We start from the raw sequence: 25,479 nt of genomic DNA on the forward strand, positions 1-25,479 counted from the left end.
GCAAGTACATAGAAACAATACCTCAATACTGTAATAAACAGCATTATGATCGACTGTGAAATCAAGCAACAATGGTTAAAGGCAACCATTACAATTCCTTTTTTTAAAATGTCATTATTTACTTTGCACTTTTTTTAGTGTATTTAGGTCTTGACGGCAAACGCAAGGTGAAAATTGGCTTTGCTTTTTCTCGTGAACTCAACCGATACCGAGCTCATCCCTACAATATGACTCAAAAATGTATCTTAACATTTACAGGTACATAAATGTCAACTCAGTGCATTACAAATGAATGGTTGTCAAGTCTTTTGTGGTCATTTAGAAACTGAAAGGTCTAACTTATCTCTCGTTTATTACTTGTGCTTCCAGTATCATTGATACATTTTTTTATTGAAGGGCGATTCCCTAAAAATAAAAGTCTCATTGAGAATACACAGACACAGAACTTCCATATCAACTGTATTTAATATTCCTTTACAGTGACTTCCACTTGAATCAATCCGCAATCATATATATACCTTTTATATTAGCAAGTACATACAGACGATGCCTGAATCATAACATACTGCAATGAACAGCTTTATGATCCACTGTGACGTCAAGCAACAACGGTTGAAATTGATGATGATGGTAAAAGGCAACGTGAGGGTAAAACTTATAGCCTAAGACAGACAGTTTAAATACCTGATCACTTTTACAAGCTGGATTTTTTAATTGTAATAATTGCAATGTAGTTTAAAGCCATTTCAGACATTAACAGAGTTCTACAGAAGAGATCTAGATGATGTTTTGTTCTTGAAGAGACGACTAATGAAAGAGTTCAGTTAGATCAGTTATATAAAATACTTCAGAAGCCCCGCTTTCGGATGATTATTACAGATTACGGTGTTTCATTTGCACTGAACACCAGTCACAGAAACTACCAACTGCTGTGAAGCCATACGGAAGCTGTTGATTCATATATTATATTACATTATCTGTTCGTTTTAGGCTCAGTGTTGCTGTGGATGTGAGAGAGTGACAGATGGACAGGTGGAGAGTCTCTGACTGTTGGTGGCTGCGCAGAACGATCCCTTTTGTTTTGTGTGAATGAGGAGGAGGAACAGCTGAGATGATCGACACTGTCCAATCAAGATAGACGCAGATGGAATATAGCCTTCACTATAAGCTTTTTCAGTTTTGTTTCCCCAGCTTCTAACTATCTATCATTAATTAGCCAACCGTTGCGTGAGGCTCTGTTCCATCGGTTTCTATCTGTGAGCTCGGTGAAGCGACACTGTTGTACGCCGGCGTTTATGAGTCGTTGACGGACATGGTCTCCATGGAGTTGGGCAGGTTCTGATCTCCTCCTCCTCCCTGCTTCTTCTTCTTCCCCCCTCCTTCCTGCTGTTTCTTGGATTTCTTGGACATCTCCTGATCGATCGGGGCGGGCTTGACAAACTTGATGATCTCGGACATATCTGGAGGAAACGAAGCAGGGGGACGAAAATATATGAATTTAAATAAAGAAATGCAAAAAGCACAAAAAGGTACAAAATATGAATTTAAACCTGCAGTGTCAAAGTTTTAAATTAAACAAATCACTCAATGCTGATTCTGTTGACTTGAGTGGGGATGCAATGACTTAATGTGCAGCTAGAGCTCTATGGTGGCTCACCTGGAGGCATGAACGGCCTGAGCTTCTCTGGAACGACGATGCCTTCTTCGGTCTGGTAATTCTCCAGGATGGCGCACATCACGCGTGTGGTGGCGCACATGGTTGCGTTCAACATGTGCACATACTCTGCCTGCGTAGCAACCAGGAAGAGAGGGAGCGTGTTCAGCAATAATTACGAGCAATACTTTTTTAAAAGAACGTAAGCGGTTTGAAGAAGAAGTTCCGGCCGCGCTCACCTTGTCCATCATCTTTTTGGTCTGTCCGTAGCGGATGCGGAGGCGTCTGGCCTGGTAGTCGGTGCAGTTTGAGCAGGAGACCAGCTCTCTGTAAGCAGCGGAGCCGGGGAACCAGGCCTCCAGGTCCAGCTTCTTACTGGCTGCGTAGTTGAGGGCGCCTACGATAACATGACAGCAGTAACTGGTTAGCTGATGTTATTCACAACTCTAAACACAACAGGTGTTTTTGTAGTGAGGTTAAAACAGACCACAGGTGTTGTTAGCAAACTGTTTAAGAACACTTGTCTTAAATCACATTGACATATACATATATATATATATACTTGGAATGGGACATTATAAACATTCTTGGTGAGCTAAAGTCACCACTGTGGTGAACTTTAAAGTTAAAATCACTATTGTAGCATTGCCTTTTTCTAAAGTACATACTGAATTTTAAACTCCTAACTCCAAACTAAACTCCATAAATCCATCATTTACTATCATGTTAAGACAGAAAAGCGGCAAAGCCGACATTTTTGTTTGAAAGGGTTCAGTAATTGATTAATTAGTGTAATATATCAATTGTGAAAATGATGCCCAATTGATTATTTTCTATTGATCTGCTATTTTTGTCCCTTGACAGCAGGGACTTTTTTAGAAACCTTTTCCAGGTAATCAGTTACCTCTTTATGATTTTTACCCCCTAAAATGTCTTCAAATGTCCTGCTCCTCAGACAGCACTTGTGAATGATGCAGGAAGTACTGAGGTTAATATTGATAACTGCTGACACATCAAACACACTACTACTGCTACAGCTTGTATATACCATTTATTCAAACTACAAACAAGCACTAGTTGCCTGTACTGGAATGTGTGATGGGAATTAGGTTTGTTATTAGACATTTAGAGACTTTCTGATTTATTTTATTCTGGAAGCTTTCAGTTTAAAAGGCCGACGTGTGAATTTAAGTTGCTGTTTGTTAGCGAGTGTGCGTCACACCTACCAGACACAATGTTGACTATGCGATAAGGAATGCCAAGAGACTGGTAGAACTCTTCTGCTGTGCCGATCATCTCGTCAAACATCTCCCAGGATTTGCCGTCGTGTGGAGAAGCGTAGATGAACTGCTCAATCTGTAGAGGAGAGAACATTTATATATATTTCTTTATTGTGGATGAAATTCAGCTTGGAATTTGTTTTACTTAATTGAAAGGTAATTTAAAATCACCACTTTCAGTCCATTACCTTCTCAAACTGGTGCACCCTGAAGATGCCGCGGGTGTCTCTACCGTGGGAGCCCACTTCCTGTCTGAAGCAGGTGGAGAAGCCGGCGTAGCGGATGGGCAGGTCCTCGGGTTTCAACCACTCATCTCTCAGGAAGGCTGCGATGGGCTGCTCGGAGGTGGCGATGAGGTACTTCTCGTCCACGGAGTTGTCGTCTGACTTCTCGCTGCCTTTGCCGATGACCTGAGATATTAAGACAGAGAGATTTAGGGACAATGGACGGACAGGGTTTGGACTCTTGTGGAAAACCTGGAAAAGTGGTAGAATTGGGAAAAATGATTGACGATGATTTTCAAAGCCGGGAAAACAGTGTGAATTATGACCTGTTATTCGTTAAAACCACAACATAGAAAAACATGAGTTTTTTTTATAGGTGATAAAAATAAGTGTACGTTAAAGAGAGACAGACACAGACTAGACAGAAATGAAGCCAAAAAACAAGATAATTATCATGTGAAATATGATTTATTGTCATGTTTAAATGTCAAATAGAACCGGTCCACGAGGTAGACGCTCACACTTGCCACAGCGAGGCGAGCTGCTGCTGTGTCATCGTCATCAGACATCAGATTTAGATTCTGGATCTAAAAATGACACACTAACATCTACAGATGTGCCGGTATCTGACTTTCATGATCTGATTATTGTGGCTCATCATGTCCACAGATGTTAGTGCTACACAAACAGTAAGCTTTGCTCTGTGGTCATGCTGTGGGTGCTCTGCTTGTTTGATAAGCACAAAGGCGCCCTCTACTGGTGAATATAAGAGAAAATCAAAAATTCAAACTTAAACTGTGCTGAAGTTTTTAAATTACAGTTAATTCATTAAAAAATACATCTAATTATTTCAGTCTTACTGTGTACAAATATTCTTTGAAATTACAGACCTGCCAACCTTGGCAAAATATTTTGAGTACCACTTGTGTCATGTGGCTTTTTTCGCAGACTTTTGCAACTCCATTGCTTTGCACACAGTGCCTTAGCTGTGCTGACAGCCACAAGTTAACTGCATTGAATTATTTCAATGCTTATTTAATTAAAATTATTTTAATACGTATTTAATTAAAATGGTAATACTTTATTTTTTATATTGCAATATGTGTTTTTATTTTCAAGAATGTCATAATTAAATTGGGTTACAGCACATAAGCACACATCACTGAGGCTAATGTATATATTACCTGCAGATCCCTGGTGGCTTATGTCCATCATAATTGCACACTGAGCAAAATTCATGATATGGGACTTTAAAGGGTCGGAAGCATGGCCACTGTTCTTGATATTTCATAAAAAACTTCTGGGGAGACATGGACCCTCTTCTTTTTGTCAGGTCTGCTGCTCTGTCCCTCCCTGTCTTTTCCTCAACTGCCATGATAGTGGCAAAAAAAACTCGCAAATCTATGTTTTTTTCACATAGACTTTGCTCGAATGTTTTCACAGTGAAAGTAACGTTATTAACGGTTCACATTTACCAAAAGCTGGCAGGTCTGCTGACACACAGACTCGGAAACACAGTTTACCTTTTTAACTGCCAGCTGCAGCGAGTAGGGGAACAGGGAACGGGGAGGGAGGCAGAGGGGAGGAGGCAGGGAGCAGGGGGAGCGGGGATGTTACGCTATAGGTTCGACAGACTCGTTATTCTCCGCTACTCTACAATGATTGGTGGAAACTGCTTCACCGCGCTGCTGCATCGTGCTGTCAGACATGAGTACTGCACGCGCACATTATATTTCCCACAGAACTCACATGTCAGCTTTTTGCGTAGTTTAGAGAGGCGAGTCGTACCAGCGTATTTAGATGTCAAATTGCATACCTGTTACGCAAAATGCGTACAGGTTCGCAGGTCTGAAATTACTGTGGTTAATTTTGTATCATATGACATATGTGCTAAATCTTACATCATGAAAATTGGTTTAATTCATTAACTTGGGTTTTGTTTGTTATTCAAAAGGTCTTCACACTTATTTCATTCATACTGATTTCAGCTTTGGAGCAGCACGTGTTGGGACTCCATGAATTTGAACTCTGGCTGGACTAGAGAAGCGTAGAGTACTATACATTTATATTAAAGCGTGATGCCAATGCCAATGATCAACTACGATTAAAAAGCTTCTGTACCTTGTACAGCTCGTCATCAAACTGGCTGAGCTGGGCGACTTCCTGCATGACTTCTTTCCTCATGAAGAATGGTGTGTAGAGCATGGTGTACTTCTTGCTATGTAGGATCCTTAAGGCGTAATTGATCAAGGCCTGCTCCAGGAATACCAGCGGCCCCTGAAGACAACACAAAAGACAGAGAGAGAAAACATCTTAACAGCTGGTTTCTTCTATCTGCAGATCAGAAAGCAGAACGTCAGGTTCTTTGTTGGGTGGGTCTGTGGGATTAAATGTGTCATTTTGGTGGGGAAAAAATACTATGAGGAGAAAGAATGTTGGCCTGTTTGTGCTTGCCAGCGGTTACTTACTCCTTCATGTACTGTGTATGTGTGTATGTGTGTGTGTGTGTATATGTGCTGCAGCTTATGTTTAAACTTACCTTCAAAAAGTAACCTCTGCTCCCGGCCACAACGGCTCCCTTCTCTCCTTCAAAGCCATCAATCATGACTACCAAGTCAACATGGGAGTACTTCTTCTGGACGGTGCAGTCGCCCCAAGTACGCTCCACTTTATTGTCAGCATCCTGTTTCATATGATGACATAAATCATATTGTCATTTACCAAGCATTTAGCATCTCTAAGAATTACAATTTTGTTGAAAAAAAAAAAAAAGTTTTGTCACCAGGCTATAAAAAGTAGTTTGAGGGAATATCATCTAAATCTCTGGAGAGCAAAAAAAAAAGAATAATAATTGGGTTAGGGTTATGAAAATAGTTCCATTCCTTCACAGTAAGGACAGACCAATACTGGATTTTTGAGGCTGATGCCAATTATGATATTATGTAGTAAAAATAATAATAATAGTAATAATAATTAATATAACAATTAATTAATATAATAATATCAATACATTGGCTGATACTTTCATATTTACAGAATATTGGAGCCTGGTCGATATATCGGTCAACCCATATTATCGGCCTATATTATGGTATTGTAGAGGTTAATTGGCAACGGTGATTTTCTGTAAAAGAGTGAAGTTAAGTTAAAGAGTTAGGGGCAGAGTGTACATGCAGACATATTAACAGGAGGAGACATTAGTATGTGTTTAGGCTTCTGTAGCTCTTCCTATCTTTATATAGAATGTTCACTTGGGTGTATGCAAGTTAGTCTCTCCTCTTCTGTACAGAATTTAAAAACTTATTTTCCATAAGTCATAAGTGTGTAAATTGTTGGATTAATCTGCATGCATTAATTGTGTCAATCAGTCAAATCAGTACAGCTGTACAAGAAGCACAATAAAGAATTACATGTAGAATAGACTACATAACAGAAAAAAAGAAAAAGAAATAATAAAAAAACAGAACAAGAAAAAACATGTAAATATATATTAAACTTAAATTAAAAAAATAATCAAATATAAGTTAAATGTTGCAAATAGAACTAAAACAGTGTAAAAAAAAAAATCAAATCAAATCTGTGCATATCAGACAACATATCTGTGATAGGTCAATATCAGCTGACCAACATATCAGTTGAGCTCTACTTTAAAGTAACCACAATAATAAGTAGAGTTATTTTTTCATATAAGATTTAATTAGCTGGATTTAAATAAGATCTGCAGCAATGTAGACAGATAATGGAAAGAAGTTTAATTGAATGAACGCAAAACTAGGGGGCGCCATCACAAAACCAAAGAACTTGAAATATAAATTTCTCTCTTTTGGTTTCAGATTATCACATTAATTTCAATCTTAGTGCAGTGTGAAGAAACATCAGTAATTTTAAGGGTCGGGCACTGACATTTGAAAAAAAAAAAAAAAAGAGACAAAAGCCACTTCAAATGTCTTTTTAAATCCAATCCGTGTAATTTATCTTGTACTTTTACTGTAAAAACAACACCCACCTCATCATTGCTGATGGGCACAGATGGGTGCAGGAGGTTGCCGATCTCCCTCAGGTAAACGAAACGCTCTGCCTCCAGCTTTAACCTCTCACTGTCACCTTTCTCCACCGCCTCATCCACCATCAAACGCACCTTCTTGATCTGGGTAACTGTCAGGGCCTGATGAAGCAGAGGAGAGGAAACATCATCAAATTAAACAACAGGAGCAAAGAAACAAATGAAGCAATTTGTGGGATTTAAGTTATGTTTGTCTTTATACCAATTTGTTTAATGACATGTAAAAATGCTGCCACACAGGCGGGGAAAAAATCGTACCGATAGTGTTTCAGCTGTTAGGGACTCCAGGCTCTGTGCTTCTTCAGGTACAGAGTCATCATCCCCAACTGGTTCCTTCTTCTGCATTCACAACATGAGGAGTTAAAGAAAGGAAACACAGTTTAAAACTGCTGCACTCCTTCTCAGGTATCTCCATTTAAAACAATGGACACATACTAGACACCTCTTTCATTTTACACTTCACTCATGTTATGTTCTTTGTACCTTCATTTTCTCCCCAATGCTCTTGCTGCAGAGGTTCTTTGCTTTGTTGAGGTTGTCTGCAGTGAAGCGGCCTGTTGGGAGGTATATGACAGTCAGTGAATCATGGAACTCTGTGTGTGTGTGTGTGTGTGTGTGTGTGTGTGTGTGTGTGTGTGTGTTTGTGTGTGTGTGTGTGTGTGTGTGTGTGTGTGTGTGTGTGTGTGTGTGTGCTGCAGGAGCAGGTCTAGTAACCTGCTGACAGGATCAATTCACCCTCACACAGCCAAATACAATGATCAAGATATAAACAAACTGTTATTATCACTTAAATAGTAACAGCAATAAACTGACAGAAGCTCTGGCATCATTGAGCTGGATCATAATAATACAGTCAGTAGCTAAACTATAGGGCGAGGTTCAGTTGACATGGTGCTGGCTGAGATTGCATCAGATAGCACGTTATTAACCGGCAACGCTAAGCTAACCCAGCATTAGCCGGCATTTCGTATTAAAAATGTCTTTAAAATAATGGAAATGTGTAGCAACAAACAGCTTAGAATGTCCCAATAGAAGGTTAGTGTTAGTTAATTACGGTTAGCTATATAGAGGATAACCATATGGCTCATTTTGGTATCGTTGAATTGCGCTAGCTTTGCTAAAATTAGCCCCAATTGCGTGAGCATCAAACCAAACTCCATTCAAACCTGGACATACAATTTGTGTCAAACTTAATTAAAGTCATTCGCTTCTGGTCAAAGATAAATTGTTGTATGCCCTGTTTAAATAGTGTCCACTTGTATGTTCGGCATGGATAAAATGGTAAAACTTGAATGTATAGTTAACTTTCTGAAAAGCTTTATACACCACTGCAGTGTGGCGGCCGTCAACATACTGCGGCGGCAGAGCGCTGTCATTTTAAAGGTAATTTGTGATAAATGTGCATTTTTTACGTGCTGTTTTTGCATTTGAAGAAGCCGAATGGAAGAACAAGTCCCCAACATGTGTCAGATATTCCAATCTCGCAGTTAGGCTTTAACAGTTTGTTGTATTACCAAACTAACATTGAAAATGCCTAGATTTGTAATGGAGTTTGGCGTTAGCTGCTCTCCACCGGCGAATACACGCTGACGTGACGCTAACATTAGCTACAGTAACATGAACAGGAAGGCGCTTACATTTTCTCCATTCTGAATCTGCAGCCACCAGTTTATCAACGAGTGAGACATCTTTAAACCTCTTCCTCTGAGTCTCACGGGCGATCTCTGGGTCGCCACCTTTATCGGTCCGAAACAGGTCCAAGTCGAGCACCATCTTTCCACGCTGCCTGTAGAAGAATGACTGAGCTCACAGTGATGACGCCTCCCACCACCGGGATGCCAGGTCGTGCCAGAACTAAGCCAAACAGCTACTTCATTAAACAACGTAATTTTTTAAAGTTTATAAATCATAAACCAATCCCATTCACACACACAAATTAAAATTCAATCGAATGTATTGTATTCAGTTAAGGTTGATGTGTCACTAAATATATTTTTAGACACAAAATATCATAGGATTTCTTCCAGCCTGGCAACCCACAGCATCAGCAAGACATCTTGTTTAGCACCAGAGGGTTATGAAGTCTTACATAATGCATTTGACAGTGATGGAAGAAGTCTGCAGATCCTTTACTAAAGTAAAAGTACCAATACAGCAATGTTAAAGTACTCAACAACAATTAAAAGTCCCGCATGAAAACTCCTACTTAATAAAAGTATATTTTTAGCAGCAAAACGTAGTTAAATTATTGCTGTAAAAGTACATAAGTATGAGTGATGTGGTTAAAGTATTACAGTAAAAGTACATAAGTATTATGAGTGATGTAGTATTCAGTATTACAGTTAAAGTACATAAGTATTATGAGTGATGTCGTTAAAGTATTACAGTAAAAGTACATAATTATTATGAGTGATGTCGTTAAAGTATTACAGTAAAAGTACATAAGTATTATGAGTGATGTAGTATGCATATATTTGACTTTTTTATGTAATCTTTGATTTTTGAACGTCACATTCTTTAAAGCTTGCGTGAATTATAACAGTTTTTTAAATCTTTCTTTTCTTTCCACCTGGCTCCCCGCTTTATCCTTCGTTATGGGCAACGTGAGGGTGCTAGAATGTGTTTGCTGCCTGTGTTCCTTGTGCCCATTTGCTTACCTGCTGCCTCATACATGTTGCTGCTTGCTTGTAAGAGTTGTGTGTGTGTGTTGTGTGTGTGTGTGTGTGTGTGTGTGTGTGTGTGTGTGTGTGTGTGTGTGTGTGTGTGTGTGTGTGTGTGTGTGTGTGTGTGTGTGTGTGTGGACTGTATAAGCTGTAGAACTGAATTGCCCTCAATCACTATTTGGTGGAGCTGTTAACAACTCATAGACATGTGAAATGTGAGCCTGACTACACACTGCTTTTTGTAAGACGTCAAAACACAAAAAGGTTGGAAACCACTGGTTTCATCTTTAACAATGTGTTGTATTTAAAAGCTTGTTATATTATCCATTGTGTCAAATATTCATCTGAAAAGTAACTAAAGCTGTCAAATAAATGTAGTGGAGTAGAAAGTCATTTTAATTTTGCTTTATTAGATAATCGGATATAAAGAAAATCCATACTGTCACACAAATACAATACAAAACACAACTCACAACATTTATCCATGAGTAATATATCAGCATAAAATGAAAAAAATGATAGGACCTGTTACTCCTTTCTTATATAAATGTAGATGTGTACATGTATAAATAGCCTATAAGCATGGCTTTAAATATGCATGGATATACTGCTCAATATGCACTTTAAGGCAAACCTTCTCATGGAATAACTACTTTGTGAGATTAATAGTTTATTTATGTACAGTGTGTATATTACAAATGATATTTTGATACATTTTTACATAAAATGAACAGAAAATATTATACTACATTTAATACTTAACATTTTGTAAGATTAAATAGCTTTATTGACCATTACATACATTACTGGACGTTTTTTGAACAAATCCTTCCTGTACACACACAATACATCAATACATATCAGAGGTCATAGTGCTCAGTGGCTGTCACTGCAGCATAGCTGAAGAAGAGGTGGTTAGTTGGTCAGTTGCTTGAGGGAATGTCAATAGTAGTTTGTGGATTGTGTATGTACGGTCGCCCTCCAGTTGTGAGCTCCCAAACATCGTCCTGTATGGCCAGACATGGAACCAGCTGGTTTTTGGCCATCATCCTCTATCTTCTATGCAGTGTAGGCCAGTCACAATAATTATCAACATCATCATGTCTATATATCGGCTTATAGATATGATAGATTGACATGATCTTGATCATGTTTTTTACCTCAATATTGCCACACTTCATATTATCCGCCCCCCTTGTATTTATTATGCTATTACGTTATCATTATATCAGTGGTATAAAATGATCTTCAAATGACAATATTATCGTTTATCGTGATTATTTCTGAAACAATACATCGTCCAACAAAAGTAGTTATAGTGACAGGACTAGTGCAGTCTTTCAATGTTACCAACAATATGTGGATTCCTTTTTTTAGTGTTTAGTCTCCTCCTTCCACAGGGGGCTCCCTTTTTTTCATGGCCATCCCAGCCTTGTAGATAGCCAACTGCAAAGCAGCTCCAGCTGGTAGTTTAGTAAAACCTTCCTCTGAGATGTAATCTATTTTCAGGTAACCTCCTGGCTTATGGAGAGCCACTCCATGGAGGTGGGAGAAAAGCAGCGGTAAGTCGCTCATCAGCGTGTAGTGAGATACCAGTCTCAGTTCAGTGGGGATGTCCGTCTCATCAGAATACTCAAAAATGGCTGCCATGTATTTGGAAAGGTCCTGCCCTCTGGCTTTGGCTCTCCCCACCTCCTCTCCAATAAGGTGGACAGCTGCATCGGAGCTGAAGTTGTTGGACCCATAGGGCAGCCTTGTGTTTTCATCCTCATGTTCATCACCACTCTCTTGCTGTGGGAGCTCAGGTCTGTAGTTGAGGCCCTGAGAACAGATCACCAAGACAAAGTCGCTCTCACGAATCTGCCGGCAGTGCCAGGCCATGCTGCCCTCCTCAGCCGCACTGAGAGAATCCCAAAGGTCCAGAAACACCTGGGAAGAAAAAATACAGGTTGACAACAAGCTGATCTCCATCCATCCATCCATCCATCCATCCATCCATCGTCTGCCGCTTTTCCAGGGCCAGGTCACTGTGGTGCATTAGGTTGAGGAATGAAACCCAGACATCCTTCTACCCAGCAACATTCATCAGCTCCTCCTGGGAGATCCCAAGGCATTCTCAGGCGAGGGGGGATATATTTCATCCCTCCATCATGTTATGGGTCTGCCCTGGGGCCTCTTCACAGTTGGACATGCTTAGAATACCTCTAAGGGGAGGCATCCAGGAGGCTTCTTACCAGATGCCCAAACCACCTCAGCTGGCTCCTTTCAATGCAAAGGAGCAGCGGGTTAGGGTTCTTCTAGCCTCCCCTGGGTGTCAAGAAGTTGACCCCCACCCTTATCTCATATCAAATAATTGAAAAGAATATATTATTAGCACCCTGGAAAGATTTCACAATAGTGATATCAGGATATGTCTGAATGTTTCTACCTATCTGATTCAATCCCCATGATATGATCCTTTTAAGACTAAATCTTACAAACATAAGATTTAGTAAATGAGATCTGACCTTATGATATCGAACATAAACTGGTTCAAATCTGGCCAGGTACCCTTGGCACATCTCTTTCTCTTGTTTCCTAGCATCTCTCAACTGTTGCCATCTTGTAAAGGCATGAAATACCCCACAAACATTCTTTACAAAGAAGTCCACTACCTGAGTGGCCATGTGCTGCTGTATGAAGGACCCCAACTGCATGACTGCTTTGACATGGGCAGGTCCGTCATAGCTGCTGTAGCAAATCAGAAGACGAGGAGGGGTCATTCTGTGTCTTGGCATTACTACAACCTCCTCCTGGGCCCGGCTCTCTTGATGCTCTTTGATAATATCTGAACGGGTGACAAAAAGAAATCTGGTTGCATTTCACACGCTGAGGTAACAGCAAAGACAAACAGGAAGTGATAAGATGATTTATTACATTTACTTTCATGATATGCAACATTTACCCAAGCTTTGATCTGTCTTTGCATTTGGTTTTATGTAGAGTTTCTTCATCCACGGATATGGCTTGTTCTTGGTAAGAACGGCCAGTAAGACTACAAATATGGCTGCCACAGCCAGGCTCAGTGGAAGCGCCACAGCCAAGGCGTGAGTGGCGGAGGGTGGCATGGCTTCATCTGAGGAAAGGGCAGTTGTGATTGGTTGACAATTATGTAAAAACCTTTAACTATAGGCTTTTCTGCAGAGAGTTAGATGAGGAGATTGATACAACTCTCATGTCTGTATGCTATTTATGGAGATTAGCTAAGTTTAGCATTAAGTATGGTATGATAATTTCTTAGTACTTATTTATTATTGCCTTTTTATTGCACTGACATGAGCTGGTGAGAAACAGTATTTCGTTTCATTCTGCATATGCAAATACTCAATGAAATGACAATAAAGTGAATCTTAAATCTTAATTGTTTGTGTGGATCAGCAGGAACAAACCTCTACTACCTTTTCGATCCTGCACGACCTGAACACTGAACGTTTTCCTCACTGCATCCATTTCGTTAGCTGCAATCTGTGACACAAGAAATGTTGGGCGTGAAGTTCATTCTCGACCTTGGAAATAGTACTTTGACATAATAATTTTTAACTTGCATGAATTCATTGTTTGGCCACTAGGAGGCAGCACAACAAAACACTGACATAGGCTATTTTTTTACCATTTAAATTGATACCAAACAGCAGATATGAGGTTATATTTGCATTAATTTGGAGTTTCTGGAATCCAATATTCACATTGAGCTTAAAGACGCTAAAGTGCTTCATAAGGCTGAATGAAAGTGCAGAGTTGAGTGACACATCCCTGTGGGCTTGTCGCTACAAGCATCCCAATTGAGGTTACCCTGATTTGATCAATTTTCAATATAAAAACATTGATGAGGGTAGCTACCTCAAGGTCCACTTGCTTTTTACGGAACATTAAACCCCATCTCACAGAGTTCTGTATAACTTTTCCATCTCTGGGACAACTGTTCAAACTCCATTTGCCAATGAAGTCCATGAGATGTGGTGGAAAGCTAATAAATGGACCTTGAGATTATCTTGTGAAATTACAAGAAATGTTAAAGAAACAAATAACTTTTAACAATTTTATTTATTTATTTATTTATTTTAACTGTTAATTCAATGTCTTTTGGTGGCAGTGGTTGTAGTTTTATATATTACAAAATCCAAAATCCACTTTTATTTTACCTCACAAGTGTAATTGGTTCCTTCTTCGAGGTCCTTCAGCTGATAACTGTGGTGAGTATTGTTTCTGTTGGTATTCTAAGGAAATTAAATCAGTTGTTAATGATACAATTATTAAAGTTGATCTATGTACTGTAATGTAAATCACAGAGGTATGGTATTTATCCACCAAATGAAAACAAAGCAGCAACATTTACAGCTACAGAAGGTAGAGCCACTCACAGGAGTTATCTCGATGTATTTCTTCATGCCGTTTGCGTAGCACAATGAGAAGTAGCTTTTGATGCCAAGGTTTGACGGAGCAAGGTTGAAGGTCACAGTGATGACGGTTCCTTTCTGCTGGATCTCAACATGTTTGGGATACCAGTCTGCAAACCAGACCAGAAAATACTGACGAATGAGAATAAATCAAAAGGCATTGCAGATGTTGCACCAGACTGGAGTTTTTTTGAGGAAATACGGGAGACAGTGAAAATGTGAATGTGTGTTTCCTCTCACCTTTTTTGCACTGCTCAAGACCGTTCTTCTCTGCACACGCTGTAAAACCATAATGTGCAAATTAAAATAAATCCATCACTTTTTGTTACAGAAAAAGTGATGCCAAAGTGAAATTGTATAGTGTCGACAAGCATGAGAGCTTTTAACGACTATCACCAGCACTAAAAAGCCAGCAGAAGTGGATTTTATTGGTTACCTTGAAGAATCCACAAACTCTACATGCTTGTATGTGTGCTTGTGTGTGTGTGTGTGTGTGTGTGTGTGTGTCTTATGAGATGTTATTTGGCCTGGGGCTCAGGAGTCTTACAGCGTGTGGAAAAGATCTTGCTGTGGTAGAACCTCTCCCACTCCTCAGGCACTGGCAGAGCCATGACCGTAACAGCATACTGGGTTCCCAGGGAGAGGCGGGCGAAAGGGTCCGACTTGTACACCTGCAGGAGTAAACAGCAGTAGTAGTTATGACCTTGTTGTTTCTTTAAGCACACTCTGCACACATGGGTTTTGTTGATAAGAAGTTTTAACATTTGCTTTGTTAACTACTGAGGAGAATCCATTTTAACTGCTTTATAGCCAGAAAGATATATTGTGTAATATATTAGTGTTTGCATCATATTTCCTTATGAATGAATAATTCTATTTTCCTTTTAAAATATATTTAAAGAAAAAATATTTAAAAATGTAATTTAAAATTCTGTAAAATATAAATAATATGAAGGTCATAAAGAAATTCCCAGTTTCCATTTCCTTTTATTCAATTTCATTTTCTGACACAACTGTCTACCAGATGAAGTCCTGTAATTTTTAATCAGAAAAATTAAATATATATATATATACAGAAAGGTTAAAATAACTTAAATTTACCATCAGATGGATACACAGCTAGATCTTTAATAAATAAAAAAACAACCTTTAATTGTGACTGCCGCTCCTGTTGTTGAGTCACCAAAAATGTGACTATGTATCGTTCTACGTCTCAAACTGCGTGGGACTGCAACACATCATCAGCCTAAATTGATGCAATCTCCTGGCACACAGGTTTGTATTCCCTGCCGTTTCCTGACCCCACCCTGCTCCTGATGATGATTTCAAAGTAAAACCAAAACATTGCCTCTCTCTCTTTCAGTGGATTAGCTTCTCTGAATTAACATAAATATGAAAACCCACATTCATCAAGACTCTTTATAACCATAAAAATTCATTTTGACTGATAATTAGCATTTTTTTTTAAGTTTCTGTGGCGAGTAACAATGGCACACTGTATCCATTACATTGATGTTCTCATTGGATGTTTTCTCAACGTGGCTCTAATTTCCTCTTTACCACTGGTTCACGTAGCGTTTACATGTCTACTTATCCAATATAGTGTGGTGTATGATTTCACATATGGTATGTGAAGTCCTGCAGGACACACTTGTAATAAAAGGCTTCATGAATAATGGGCTTTTCTCTACATGGCTCCTCTTGTGATATTTACAGCTTTTGCTAAATCTTCAGTGTAAAATGCACAGCTGTTTTCTCACAGGATGAGGGTTATTTTCAGTTGTGTGGAGGGGGATTTCACTATGATCTCACCCAAAAACACTAAAACTGAAAACACACAGAAAGCAGCACTTAAATCAAATCGTGACAGCCAAAAGAAGAGATAATCCCACAAAACCTTAAGGAAATGTTTCTGTTTAAAGACTACTGGCAACTTCAATTAGTTCACATAATCCTGTTTCAGATAAAAACAGATCAATTCCAGCTGCGGACCTTTGTTGCAGGTCACTATACCCATGTTTCCTCTCTCACTGGACTTTGAAGTGTGAAACAAAGGTTAAAAAAAACAACCTCTAACATTTTATTCGTTGAAGTAATTAACTTTAACATTCCTGTGAGTAAAAAACCGTGAGAGCTTGGAGATGTCAAAAACAGCATACCGCAACAGAGGTCAAAGGGCCAAAGCAATGGGGGGGTCCCTCCTACCTTTTGAGCATGTGAAGTCGGGAGGGAGAGGTTACGGTGAAAGAGAAAGAGCTGACAAGCAACACTGGACCCTCCCAAAGACTGAAGAGACACCTGAAAGCCTCGAAGGAAGGCGATCCCTGCAGCGAACAGAAAAACAGACTGTGAAATCACCGTCGCAACATAACCCATCGTCTATGTCGCATATACTCTGATGTTAAATACATATTTGTGCCGCACCACTCCCATGCATAGTCAATTAAGCTTTCGACAAAAAAATCTGTTACGTCGTTACCTCTCGAAGCTTCAATAATACAGTTGAAGTAGTCTGAACAGCTGTCTCTCATACTTTAAAGAATTCTTGTTGTGCAAGGCATAGTTTAAACCTTTCAACAATTCTCATGAAAGCCACCTGAAATAAATCTTGTTCATGTCAGACTTTGATGTGAAAAATTACTTTGGGAGGGTTACTCATGTCAAACATGATAAATGAGTTTCAAAACTGTCTTAAAACCAATCCACTGCAGGAGTCTTACCCAATTTAGAAATGTGTTCCTGTTTTGTGTCCTTAAAACAGTTGCAACACCCACATTCTCACTTTAATTTGCTTTAAAATACAGAGGAGAGTGTTTTTAGTTCTCCACCCGTGTCAAATCGCTGTTGTCTAATGCTCGAGTGTCTTGTAACTCACTTTAAATAAACTCAAAGCCAAATGAGAAAATGTAAGGTAAATGTGACGTACCATAGTAACTGGGCTTCCAGGAGATTACAATAGTATCAGATATAGGGTCTGGATCGTCTACAAGCTCAACCGTCACATCATTGGGTGCTTGTACGTAGTGCTGACAGATTTTAGGGTCATTTTCTCCGAGCAGCTCAAAACATGGCCATGGAACACAACCTGAGGAGAGTCCACATAGACATAAAGTCTCAATGGCATCCGTGGGAAGATATTCTTGTAATGTAAAAAGAAAAGGTTTAACAGGTAATGTTTACCCAGGCTAACATCTTAATTACAATGACCAAGCTAGAAACACAATGTACTGTTATGTATGTAAATGTAGTAAATACCAAAGTATCGGACACATTTTGACTTGGTGGTGCTAGGCTACAGGAGAAGTCAGGAGATCACCCAAGTCAGTAGGGTTCATAGTATGGGGACCATGAATTACTCTGGACCCAAGTGGTGGGTCAACCAATCCTGTTTATTGGAAGTTTTGTCTTATTTGTGTCTCATTAAATCAGTCGTACACACAGCACTGACCAACTTCTATCAGTGGACGTGTTGCTACAGTTTTTTGTATGAGCAAAATAAAGCGAAAGGTGTTTTTATTAACTGGTATCGCTAACAATGGCTAACCTGGCTAACCTGGCTACAACTGGTTTTTATGACTTCTAAACCGGAACAAATCATACTCGGGTGTGAGGTCATTCCCAGCTCCGACATCCAACTTCTGAGGTAAATGGAACGCAGCAATACATTTGGCATTAATTTCGCATGACCTCATTAAGAACAACAGGTCTTATATACGTCTATTTATTTGCTCTTTAGGTTTGCCTGCATGCTAATCCAAAAGTGCAAACAATGTGACATCTGTTCATTGTGATGCTAATGCTGTGTTAAGAATTAAGTTCATCACAAGCAGGGTACTCTACGAGGAAGAGGTAAAACACATTATCTTCTCATCAGACTACACCTATTAGTTTGTAGGTGTATTTGGCGCTTTAACACAGTTTATCAGTGTAATTAGTCAGCATTAGGCTGGTGAGTGCAGCCTGTCTGAACCAGACTTACTTCCAAATGCCTCAATGGAGTTAAAGCCCAGAATGCTTTTCACATCATTTCTGGTTATTCTGCAGTATTCACATCCAGGACCTCCCTGCAGAGGAGATAGCAAAAACAGATTTAGATTTAGCACTTGTAGATGCATTTTTATCGTTGCACATTGAAAACAATTTCATGTCAATTGAACAATTTGGATACATAAAGGTCACATGAACTATTAAAATATGTATGAACACGCAGAGGGTAGAGCATGTGTACATTTGCCAACCTCAATTTAAAAATCACATTAAATTAGATAAATGGTCAAAACAAGTCAAGGACTGTGTACATTCCTTGTTCAGCTGCCAAGAGTGTAGGGGATTGGGTTAGAGACAAGAATGTGGAATAAAACACTCTGATTGCCCGAGAGCGAAATTAGAATTTAAAGAGCGGGGAAAAAGCTGTATACCTCGCAATTAATAACATCATTAAAAGAAATGTACTGAAACTGCCTTAAAGAGGCGCTGATTCAACTTTATAGTCATGGAGGTTTCAGGTTGTGGTGTTATGAAGTGTATTGCTTTATGAGGTGTTTCTTACACTTCATCTACTCTTGATGTCATTTTAAAATCTAAGCTGGCAATTTATGTGAATCAGGTACTTAAATCAATTTTTAATAAGCTCCACATGTTTTCCAAGTTTAGATCAGTTCACTGTTTCTCTGATCTAACTTGGGGTACTTGCCAATGTTCTTAACAAGCTCAAAAAGGACGGAACGCTCACTTTTGCAGAGATCCTGTCCAAGACCTGACCTTTGACCAAAGACTCCTCCTGTCTGTTTGGAGATCCAGGACTAAGTGCTACAGTCACGTGGTTTTCTTAAAAGCTGCCCCAAAACTATGGAATTCCCTTCTTTCTGCCATACCTCCCTTTCTATTGAAGTTTTCAAGAGTCAACTTAAAACAAATGTATACTCTTTAACTCTTCCTTACGTAAAGGTGTTAGTATGCTTTAACTGAGGTACTTGTCGAACAGTCAACCATCTGAAACCTCACCACACCGCAAGTTCCTGATGTTGGACTTGGGTGCGCTGTGTCTGACAGTTTTGGACCTTTACAAAATATGAAATACGAATGACGATCTGACATTCAAGCTGGTTTCTGATTGGTTTCTGAAAGCTATGCAGCCCCCAAATTTCATGAAATGCACCGTCAGTGAAGGATACTGATGCCTTTAACAATGCTCTTCATGAGATTTAGATTATTTTTCATTTTATTTGACTTATATTATTAGTTCTTCTTTGATATCATATCCTTAATTTGGTCTTTATGTGTGCTGTAAAGCGCTTTGGATCAACTGTGCTGAGTGTTCCTTGTACTCTCCAAATATCTGCCGCTTTGACAAATTGCTGTTACTATGCTGCGACCTTTTGTGGATATATGAGCACATTGGGAAACATATTTCAAAAATGTACTCATTAAAAAAAAAACAACAGCTGCAGTCACGTCCGAACTTCCATATATCATAAGAGAGGATGTGCGTATTTGAAGTGTCCATCCACAAGATGAATGAACCGCAGTGTATAACAAGCCAAGCACGGACCGAAAAAGGCTCTTTGATTTCCAAACATCTGCACTTACTTTACATAAACGGCTCAAACCATCCATCAACACTGACCGCGCAGTCAGAACGAATGAATGGGGGGGGGGGGAGCATGAACCACAGTGATGATAAAACGATATGGTTCTGTTTCTGGATGTTCCTGACATTAACGCATATTAAGAGGCATCCATCGTGAGTTCTGAATCTTGTTACTGTTGAGTCAAACCATTGCTACGAAGTTCTAACAGAGTAAACAGGACGAGTTAAAAGTCACACACACTCGATACAAACTGCAGACTTGTCCTTCAGGTTTAGAAGACCACAACTAGACTGACAGGTGGGGGGAAAACAAAGCAATAGTATCTCTGCTTCAGGCATGAGAGAGGTAGAGTGTGTGTGTGTGTGTGTATGTGTGCATGTGTGTGTGTAAGGCTAGGTAATGACTGTCAGAAGCTCTTTGTAGTGTAAATGCTTTCTTGCATGCGAGCTGATGAGAGAGCACAACCAACATTTTTAAAGCGTAATGCAGAAATGAATTCTTCCACTGACACTTTGACAGCAAGTGGAAGACTTTTCAATACAGCCAAAATAAATCCCATATTACACATACTGTGTAATAAAAGTATTCTGTGGCAGCTCGGGGGATTATGAAATAGTGAAAATGATTTTTAAAAAAGGATCATAACAGTCAACACCTGCAAAAATGTTTCCAGTGTAAAACTCGGTGTGGTTTACACTCAATACACACTGGTTAAATTATAGAAACTCAATACAGAACAAGTGAAACTTGCCCACCATCACAACAACAGCGTGTGTCAGTCACAGCAGCGCTCCGTGGAACACACACTAACCTTAGAGTTCAGCCAGGTTGACAGCTGTGCATTCCTTCTTTGTGCATGTAGTTCTTCAATATGGACATAAACAAGTTTCTGCTAGAGGCTGAACACAGGCCACGAGACTCAAGTTTATGATGGTTTAGTAATAAAGCTCTGTCTGAGAATAATAGCATGTAGGTTATGTCATCTGGTAACATTGGTTCCTAACCCTGTTTAAATCAAGAATGAGTTTTTCTTCTTTTTTTGTCTTTAGGAGGATTTAAGCTATAAAAAATATCCAGAAACTCATGAGCAAAAGTTCTGAAAGAGAAGAAAGTCTAAAAAAAACAAAACATTATTTTGTGTAGCTGCAATGTATTTCTTCTGTTTTCAATACTTTTAACTCACGACCCATCAGATGTATCTGCGATCAAGTCAGTTCCAGTAACTCACATTAAGAAAGCAAAGATTAAGAAGAAGATTACAAATTGGAAAAAAGGTTATTCCCTCAGATTTATGTCGTAACTCTAGAGGGGCTCTAACACATTCCAAACTGGTAACCACTAACGGTTGAACACGATCGCAAAAACAAACAGTAAAAAGCAAAAATTACACTTTAAGGTTCCTGGAAACAATCGCTTTCCCAACGTGCAAAAACAGCGGGAGCCAAAAGAAAGAGAGAGAGAGAGAGAGAGAGAGAGAGAGAGAGAGAGAGAGAGAGAGAGAGAGAGAGAGAGAGAGAGAGAGAGAGAGAGAGGAGGAAACAATCTGTGGTCAACGACGTGGACTCGAGTTTTGTTGGAATGAGAAAATAGTTTCCAAAATCGATCTGAGGCTAATAGAAGGTTGTAAAACAAACGAGTAAAACCCAAAGCCAGAATCTGGTCTGGAAAAAATTTGATGCAATCCTTTAAGTACAGGTTTTGTTGTCAGAGAAGAAGTAATGGGTTTAAAGTGGCTAGCAAAGTGAAAACAGCTCAAGTCACAACAACAGTATATAAAGCTGGAGACAGACGTGTAATCTCTACTTAAACATCTCTGAAATACTGGAAAAAATATTGTATAAAATACTTCATTATTTCCTCACATCATAAAATAATGTGTGAACAGCATTATGAGTTTAAGACTAGGACAGCCTTATGAAACAATAGAAAATCAATAATGTGCAGTGGTGGTTTTCCTGGCTCTTGAAACAGTTTATCTCTCTATTGTGTACTTTATCTTTTTATTGTGTTTTATCTTGTTGTGCATCACTTTGGAAAACCTTGTGTTTGTTAAAATTGTGCTATATAAATAAAGTGGATTGGATTATACATTATTATGCTCTTTGAGTGGAAATACTGAAGAGTTGGTTTGACTCTTACAAACTAAAATGATAATCTTTGGGAATTGCTTAAGTCAAAAAGCAAGCTCATGAAAAATAATAATAATAACTTTATTTCTAGAGCACCTTTTAAAATAAAGTTACAAAGCGCTTTACAGTTAAAACAGAATGCAAGTAAAATATCCAAAGTAAAAACATTGAGAATATACATTAAATTATAACACAACAACAGTTAAGAAAAAGCCATACGATAAAAGTGAGTTTGAGGAAGAGATTTAAAAGATGAACTACGATGAGCCATAAGAATTGTAAATGAGACTACTTTTAAAAAACCAACAAACTCATTATGTATTTAATTAAAGGCTCAAAAATGTAAAGGTCTGGTCGACTTTAACATACTTCAAATTATGTTTAGAGCAAAAAAACCCTATATTATTATTATTATTGGAGAGGAATTTACACGTTCATAAAACAATAAGTGAAGACTATATTTCAATGCTTTTATGAAACAGCTGTAGACAACATAAAAACCACGTAGCAAGTTAAAAAAAAATGTGAAAATGACATATTGAACAAATATGAAAAAATACAACCAGCCATAAACATTGACATAAGAACATGGTACAGGATGTGTATGTTGTTTTTGTATTGTTTGGTTATCTTCTGAGATCAAATATGACATGTTATGAAAAGTATCTGTATTATAAACTGCAGCTTCAGCCTAAACAAAGTCCCACAAGACTGCACGGCCGCTCCAACTCTGTTCATTTTAATCACAGCTTGAGACTTTTCTGTTTTGCATCTGCTTTTTATTAAATCACAATTTTACGGTTAATATATCATTCTGCGCTGGAACTTTATATTCTCCTGTTTTTACTCTATTTGAGTCTACTTTTTATTTTGCCATGAGTTGCTTTTATATCCTGTCTTGATGCATTTTATGTTTTATCCTCAGCCTGCAGAAATCTTATGAGTTGTGTTACTGTGTTGTATTCATCTGTTATATTTAAGTATCAGCCTCTTTTTTATGCACTTATGTATGACTGTATGTGAATTTGCATATTTACACACACAATCAGATTCTGTCTCTTATTGATTGCAGCCCAGAATACATTAAAATAAAACATTTCTTGGCAGCTCCTCCACAGAAACAGTGCTGGAGAAGAACCAGCAGACTTCACTCAGAGTATAATCCAGGTGTGCTTTAGCAGTGGGAGTCTGACTACATGAAATCCTCGTGGATTAGACCACCCAGGATATAAAATGAAAGTGCTCCAGAAGACGAGCGTGCTTTTATACCAGAGGCCTAACAGAGTTTAGCAATTTACTCAGGATGTGAACTAAGTTACTTTTCACTTATTACCCCTTAAAAAAGTTATAAAAACTTTACTTGTTACTTGGCATCAAAAGTAATTAGTTGTTACTTGTTATATTACTATAAAAAAATAAAACGTTTAAACTAGTTTTTCCTGCATATTCTGTTATAAAGAGTATTTAATGGTTTTACTAAATATAAAGCATAAAACACTACATTAAGGCTGATATGTGTCCAGTCTCTCTGCGCTCAACTATTAAATAAGGAAACAAAAACTGTATGTCATTAGCAGCAGCTCGTCAAACCTCTGCTCTCCTTCTAGAGGTGAAAACCAAACCAACTAAAGCAAAAAACTGCTCCACAGGTGTGTCAGATGGGATCAGAAGGGTATTTTGCTTCTTGTCAATGTTTTGGAGAACTGGGTCAGAGTCTCGACCTCATACCTCCCCACCCATCCTGACCTCAAATGGTCCAATAATTCTTTTTCTTTTCCTCGGGGTCTGTCTCAAATGCGGGGGAAAAAGTCAATTTCATCATGGCTGGCTGATTGTGGATACAGAGGCAGTTTATCTGTGTGACATTCTGCTGTCAGAAGCTCTCTTGTTTGATAACTGACAGCAGCAGAAGACATATGTTTGTCTTTGCTGTTCAGTTCACCAGCAACATGAATCTGGGTGGCCTAAAAAATATAATTTGATTTATATATAAATAGATCTAAACCATCCTTCCTCCAATTCAAATCATTTAGTTTCAGCCTATTAATTGACCCCTTTATTTGTTTTAATTGTCTTTTGCCAATAATGAAAATGATTATTTTGACTACTGGTGCAAATCAGCCTAAATAAATCCCCCCAAAAGAGGTTTGGGCGTATAGACACACCTTGACCATCACATCTGGAAGGCCAGCTGTCATGAGAGGGTGCAAATGTCCTTCACATCAGGATTTGTGATGGTTCAAAGTCCCATAACAGCATCAGTTAAACATCCAGTGCTGCTGTGTGCGGCTTCAAGGCTTCTTGTCGTTGGCGCGCTTCATTCCCAGTTTTACGCAGAGGATATTCAGCTGGTTGATGTCAGTTTAGGTGATTCTGAATCGGCTTTGTGTTCAGCAATATTATACACCCCTGCCGTAGGGGGGCATTACACTACAAAGGTGCATATTACGGCACAACACGTGTTTTTGGACAGGTTTCACATTCCTGTACCGTCGTACTATTTTGCTGCGCGCACACATTTCACAACGGGTGTTTTTAGTTGTAACTTTGATTGAGACAAATTCAAAATAATAGCATTAATTCCAGCTGTTAAAGTGTCCAACTCTCCCTCATTTACTCCCCCATCCTTCATTTATCTTTTGGATCGTTTGGATTGCAGCGCACACAACCCTGAACTGATAAAAAGACGCATTTACGCAGCGTAATTGCTTTTGGATATTTGAATCCCTTTCACTACTGTTACTGTGGAAACTTATAATATTACAGTTGTGTGTTACAAAGTAAGAAATCATGTGTTAAGCTGACAGTCAAGCTTACCTGTTGGACACAGCTCATAGTGCAGTTCTGAGGAGTGATGGCTGCGTCTGAGACATCATCCTGAGCCCGGAGCGGCCGACAGAGCTGGAACAACACAAGAAGTACCGTCCACATGCTGCTACAGCCAACATGACACTGTCCTCTGCTTTGAGCACCAGGGCTTTAAAAATCACACACACACAAACACACTCACAGAAGACTTGAAGGGCCACCGTTTAATACACTCAGCGGGGGTAACAACGGTGAGATCTGGATGCGTCCTCGACGGTGCGTGAGAGAGGAGTGACAGGAACCAGAGGAGGCAGAGGGGGGAGTGGTGTCTGGAGGCTATAAGGGCGGAGGTGCAGACAGCGTGTTTTAACAGTTGCGCTGCCCAACTAAAGCGCAATTTGTGCTGGAGGAACAGAAGGTAGTGGGGTAAGTTTCGGGGCCAAACACATTCGGTCAACAGCCGGAGACAAAAAAAAACAAAAAACACCCAAAAAACATTCCACATCATCACACACATAAACATCTATTCAACAAGAGATTTTAAAACAAAATTTCAATGTTCAAAATTTGCATTAGTACCCCCACAGAGGCCCTTGGGCTGAAACTCATGTCCCCCCAAATAACTTAATTT

General features: G+C 39.0%; 2 protein-coding genes across 2 annotated transcripts; both read right to left on the minus strand.

The window, feature by feature from the left end:
• Positions 1 to 452: 452 nt before the first annotated feature.
• Positions 453 to 9,007, minus strand: sars1 (seryl-tRNA synthetase 1). Its single transcript, XM_062427761.1, has 11 exons — positions 8,859 to 9,007; positions 7,705 to 7,775; positions 7,480 to 7,560; positions 7,165 to 7,323; positions 5,698 to 5,841; positions 5,280 to 5,435; positions 3,123 to 3,344; positions 2,881 to 3,010; positions 1,894 to 2,051; positions 1,658 to 1,787; positions 453 to 1,460 (listed from the first exon to the last, which is right to left on the minus strand). The coding sequence occupies exons 1-11, from the start codon at positions 8,992 to 8,994 to the stop codon at positions 1,294 to 1,296; spliced, it is 1,554 nt and encodes a 517-aa protein (XP_062283745.1). The 5' UTR covers positions 8,995 to 9,007; the 3' UTR covers positions 453 to 1,293.
• A 2,257-nt stretch (positions 9,008 to 11,264) lies between these two features.
• si:ch211-207e14.4 (interleukin-17 receptor D) lies at positions 11,265 to 25,457 on the minus strand. Its single transcript, XM_062426593.1, has 14 exons — positions 25,428 to 25,457; positions 25,080 to 25,184; positions 24,858 to 24,941; positions 18,300 to 18,384; positions 17,247 to 17,405; positions 16,526 to 16,644; positions 14,868 to 14,991; positions 14,561 to 14,599; positions 14,285 to 14,430; positions 14,066 to 14,140; positions 13,322 to 13,388; positions 12,829 to 12,999; positions 12,539 to 12,711; positions 11,265 to 11,813 (listed from the first exon to the last, which is right to left on the minus strand). Exons 1-14 carry the CDS (start codon positions 25,455 to 25,457, stop codon positions 11,265 to 11,267), a joined length of 1,926 nt encoding a protein of 641 aa, XP_062282577.1.
• Positions 25,458 to 25,479: the final 22 nt, after the last annotated feature.

This window comes from Scomber scombrus, chromosome 10 (genome assembly GCF_963691925.1).
Source record: "Scomber scombrus chromosome 10, fScoSco1.1, whole genome shotgun sequence".
NCBI lineage: Eukaryota > Metazoa > Chordata > Actinopteri > Scombriformes > Scombridae > Scomber > Scomber scombrus.

Excerpts from the sequence above, each read along its gene's own strand:
- si:ch211-207e14.4 (XM_062426593.1), bottom strand. The coding sequence starts at position 25,457 with ATGAGTTTCAGCCCAAGGGCCTCTGTGGGG. Across the intron at positions 16,645-17,246 it reads CTGGAAGCCCAGTTACTATG|GGATCGCCTTCCTTCGAGGC; the intron begins GTACGTCACATT and ends TGTTCGCTGCAG. Across the intron at positions 11,814-12,538 it reads AGCAGCACATGGCCACTCAG|GTGTTTCTGGACCTTTGGGA; the intron begins GTAGTGGACTTC and ends TTTTCTTCCCAG.
- sars1 (XM_062427761.1), bottom strand. The coding sequence starts at position 8,994 with ATGGTGCTCGACTTGGACCTGTTTCGGACCGATAAAGGTGGCGACCCA. Across the intron at positions 7,561-7,704 it reads GCATTGGGGAGAAAATGAAG|AAGAAGGAACCAGTTGGGGA; the intron begins GTACAAAGAACA and ends TTGTGAATGCAG. Across the intron at positions 2,052-2,880 it reads CATAGTCAACATTGTGTCTG|GCGCCCTCAACTACGCAGCC; the intron begins GTAGGTGTGACG and ends ATGTTATCGTAG.